The sequence below is a fragment of the Equus quagga genome, chromosome 15 (genome assembly GCF_021613505.1).
Source record: "Equus quagga isolate Etosha38 chromosome 15, UCLA_HA_Equagga_1.0, whole genome shotgun sequence".
Lineage (NCBI taxonomy): Eukaryota > Metazoa > Chordata > Mammalia > Perissodactyla > Equidae > Equus > Equus quagga.
Window position 1 is genome coordinate 2,801,823 of NC_060281.1, and position 4,228 is coordinate 2,806,050.

General features: G+C 40.5%; 1 protein-coding gene across 1 annotated transcript in view; it reads left to right on the plus strand.

Moving 5' to 3' along the window:
* LMBRD1 (LMBR1 domain containing 1) overlaps positions 1–2,315 on the plus strand; it is a 111,842-nt gene extending 109,527 nt beyond the window's left edge. Inside the window, exons 15-16 of the mRNA XM_046640507.1 lie at positions 1,627–1,718; positions 1,854–2,315. Coding sequence (XP_046496463.1) covers positions 1,627–1,718; positions 1,854–1,970 — 209 coding nt within the window. The 3' untranslated portion in view covers positions 1,971–2,315. The remainder of the gene's footprint in view (positions 1–1,626; positions 1,719–1,853) is intronic.
* Positions 2,316–4,228: the final 1,913 nt, after the last annotated feature.

The following is a 4,228-nucleotide window of genomic DNA, read 5'->3' on the forward strand; positions in this document are numbered from 1 at the left end:
AGAAGTAGAGTGGGGGGGTTAGAGTAGGTGGGTCTAGATTGTCTAAGTGTATTCGTAACGTACCTGAGGCTTGACATAACAGGTCGTGTGTTTGGATGAAATAACCTAAATGCTACTTTTCAGAAAACCATGTGATGTTCAAAAAAATTAAAGTGTATTAGATCCCTTGTACAATAAAAATTCCGAGCTCAATTTTATGTTTTAAGAGGAGATAGCACGTATTTACTGAAGCTGAGAAGAGAGTTCAGAATTTTAGAAATCAACAATGTATTTTCTTAATCCACAGTAGCATGTGATATTGGTCTCCTTATTGCATGGATAATTTTTGCCATTCTCCGTTTTGGATAAAAATATGCAGAAATCATAATCTGGTAATTAATAGACTGAAGAGAAGTTGCCTTGTAAGATAAGAATTGTCTTCTGTAATGAATAAAGGACCTCTGAAATTTGTGAGGTTGGCATCCTGTGTTAGCTCAGCATATATGATTTTTCAATCAGTTACATTATCTTGTGCTACCCTAGACCTTTCTAAATGGTTTTAATAAACAACTGTTTCCTTAGACATCATTTACTAGATATATGTCAATATAGGGACCTTGTAACCTAATGGAAATGATGTATTTTGATAAAACTAGTATGGAGTCTGACACGAATGTCAAACATTGCGTCTGCCACCTTCTCTTTAAGAGTTAGATTGTTTTTTTGAAGGAGAAAAGTGTATGATTTTTTTTAATTCAAGCTATAATGCTATCTAAAATGCAAATGGTAAGCATATCAGCAAACAATTATTTTGTATTTCTTTAGCAGAAGCAGCCATCTTTTCAGTAGCATTCTTGAAAAGAAGAAAAACAAACCTCAAAAACCCTCTCAAGTTTGAGCTGTCCTGAGAATTGGATTCTTAGAAAACTGCAACCACACATGATTAACCTTTTTTAAAAAATTTTCATCAGGAAAACTTTATCTGTTTTGTTTTAGGACATGTTTGGCACTCCAGGTTAAAATGCTTTTTCTATTTTAAATAATTGAACTAGCTAGTATGACTTTTTTATACTCGAGAGCCAGGATTACGTTGGTGGTGTTCATTTTTTAAAATGTGCCCTATTTGTTGGGAATTTCACCTGTACTAAGATGATTGAAAGTGGCTTTGCAGACAGACCTGGGTTTCAATGGCTGTGTCCCCCAGGTCATTCGTTTGGGTTAGTAGCCCTTTAGATGTGGGTAGTAGTCCATGTCAAGAGAGAGGCGAGCTCACGTAGTCCCGTGTTTCTTTAGCTGTGGGTAGTAGTCCATGTCAAGAGAGAGACGAGCTCACGTAGTCCCGTGTTTCTTTAGCTGTGGGATTAGTCCATGTCGAGAGAGGCGAGCTCACGTAGTCCCGTGTTTCTTTAGATGTGGGTAGTAGTCCATGTCAAGAGAGAGACGAGCTCACGTAGTCCCGTGTTTCTTTAGATGTGGGTAGTAGTCCATGTCGAGAGAGGCGAGCTCACGTAGTCCCGTGTTCCTTTAGCTGTGGGATTAGTCCGTGTCGAGAGAGGCGAGCTCACGTAGTCCCGTGTTTCTTTAGATGTGGGTAGTAGTCCACGTCAAGAGAGGGGCGAGCTCACGTAGTCCCGTGTTTCTTTCTAGATCAGTGCACTGTCACCCGGACCTACCTGTTCCTGCACCAGTTCTGGTTCTTCAGCGCTGCCTACTATTTTGGTAACTGGGCCTTTCTTGGGGTGAGTACAGGTGTCCAGGGATGATTTGACCTTTAGGTCTGTTTGGATCACAGTAATGCTGCTGGATTTTAAATTCACTGTTTGCTGAGTGCGTTTAGACTTGAGCAGTAACGTACGGCTGGTTTAAATTGACAGGTGTTCTTGATTGGCTTAATCGTGTCCTGTTGTAAAGGGAAGAAGTCTGTGATTGAAGGGGCGGATGAGGACGACTCAGACATCAGTGACGTGGAGCCCTCTGCCTATTCTGCGTGACGGCTTCAAGGTTTCCTAAAGCTGGCTGAGTGTCTGTTATGCATTTTTAAAGTGTTAAACTAACATTAGGGTGAACTGACTAGCTTTCATCAAAAATGGGAGCATGGCTATTAAAAAAACTATATTTTTTATGTTTTCTGAAGTAACATTATTGTATCATAGATTAACATTTAAAATTGCTATAATAATACTATGTAAATATAAAACTACTGGCTTTATGAGGGGATGTTTGTGGAAGTTTTTTTTTCCCTAGTGTATAATAGTGTTGAATTGATTAAAAATCTTCCAGAAGTAAGATTCCCTTTTGTCACTTTTTAAAAACATAATAAATCACTTGTATCTGTGCCTTTGGGTCTCTAGACTAATGTGGAATTTTAAAGTGTCTATGTCTGAGTGTCTAGAAATAACATTCACAATATAACTGACAAATAAATATTATTCCCTTCTGCCACTTGTTTTCTGTTTTCTACATTAAACCTTTAGTGCCATTCAAATAGATTTCATGAACGGATCTCACATTGCTGGGTGCTTTAGAGCACATGGCGTTTCAAGACATGTGACCTTGTTCGGATGTTAATCCGTTAGACAGCTCACCACCCTCACAGTATCTAACGCCTTGATACGTTGTTGTAGGTAGCTAACCTCAAAATTGTGTTCCAGCGTAAATGGGGGAATTGTCAAGAATAATTAATTCTGGGAAAAATCAGTTTATTGATCAGTTTAAGATGTATGACATCGTATTTTAGCTTTAAAGATGCTTTTTTATTCTAAAGGTTTAGCATTTGCAGAAGGTCTAGGGAAGCTGTATAATATCAGTGGGGCATTTTGAACACATTCTACGTAGTGAGAGATCATCACAAATGATATCCCCGTTTACTGACAGAAGGAAATTTGGGGACTCAGAAAAAGCATGTATTATGATCCTTGAAATACAATACTATTAAGTTTCTGAGAAAACTGTCTCGCACTGAATTCTCCTCTCCCTGACTTTCTGTGCCCCTTTCCCTGTTCTGATTCTTTGTCTCTCTAGATGTCCCTTCACAGCCGTCGTGCTCGGCTTCTTCATCTGCACTTCTACTGTTATTCACCAGGATTCCACTCTCTTCTGTTCTTATTTTACATCTTCTTTGGGGACAAACTCATATACCTGTGGTTTCTAGCTGTATTATTCTTTCCTAAGCTTCAAACTTTTATTTGTCTGGTAGACAGAAATTACTCTTCAATTGTGACATGTTGAAAATTGAACTCCTTCTTTTACTGGGAATACCAACCCTCCTCTTGTATTCGCTTTTTGACAAATGGCAGCAGCACATACCTGATTACTAAACCAAAAGTCAGGCGAGCTCCCTTCTCTGCTTTGTACACCTGACTCATCAAGCAATCAAGTCCTGTTGATTTCTGCTTATTAACTATCCTTCCATTTATCCCCTCTTCTCCATTCTTTAAAATATTTTTTTTTTAAGATTTTATTTTTTCCTTTTTCTTCCCAAAGCCCCCCAGTACATAGTTGTATATTCTTCGTTGTGGGTCCTTCTAGTTGTGGCATGTGGGATGCTGCCTCAGTGTGGTTTGATGAGCAGTGCCATGTCCGCGCCCAGGATTCGAACCAACGAAACACTGGGCTGCCTGCAGCGGAGTGTGCGAACTTAACCACTCGGCCACGGGGCCAGCCCCCCCTCTTCTCCATTCTTACTGCCACTCATGGTGTTGTCATTGGAACTACAAATCAGATTATTCCATTTCTTTGCCGTGAAAAGCTTTTGGTTATTTTAGAATGAAATCCACAAGCTGTCAGCCAGGTGATGTCTAAGGCTTTACCTGACTATCCAGCTCCCTCTGCCATCCTCACACTGTGTTGTGAAATAGCTCCGTTATCCACACGGCTCTGGTTTCTCCCATCCCCACTCTGCTGCAGTGTTCCTTCTGCCTATGGTGCCATTCCCTTCCTTTTGTCTCCAAAGAAAATCCTTCTTCTTCAAACCTTAGCCTCAGCATTATCTCCTCAGGCAGCCTACTCTAAGTCCTCTGGGTCGAGGCGGGTGCTGTCCTTCCCACTTGCCTGGCCCCGTGCAGTGTGCTGTGAGGCACTGCTTCATGTCTGCTTCCTCTGGATTGCAAGTCCTTGAACACATATCTGGTTTTCAGCCTTGTCCCGGTACCTAGAACAGCTGCTTGCACATGGAAGGCACTCATTTGACAGGTGAATTTGCTACTTAGAATCCTAAAGGCTGAATACCTGGTTTAAGCCTATATAAACT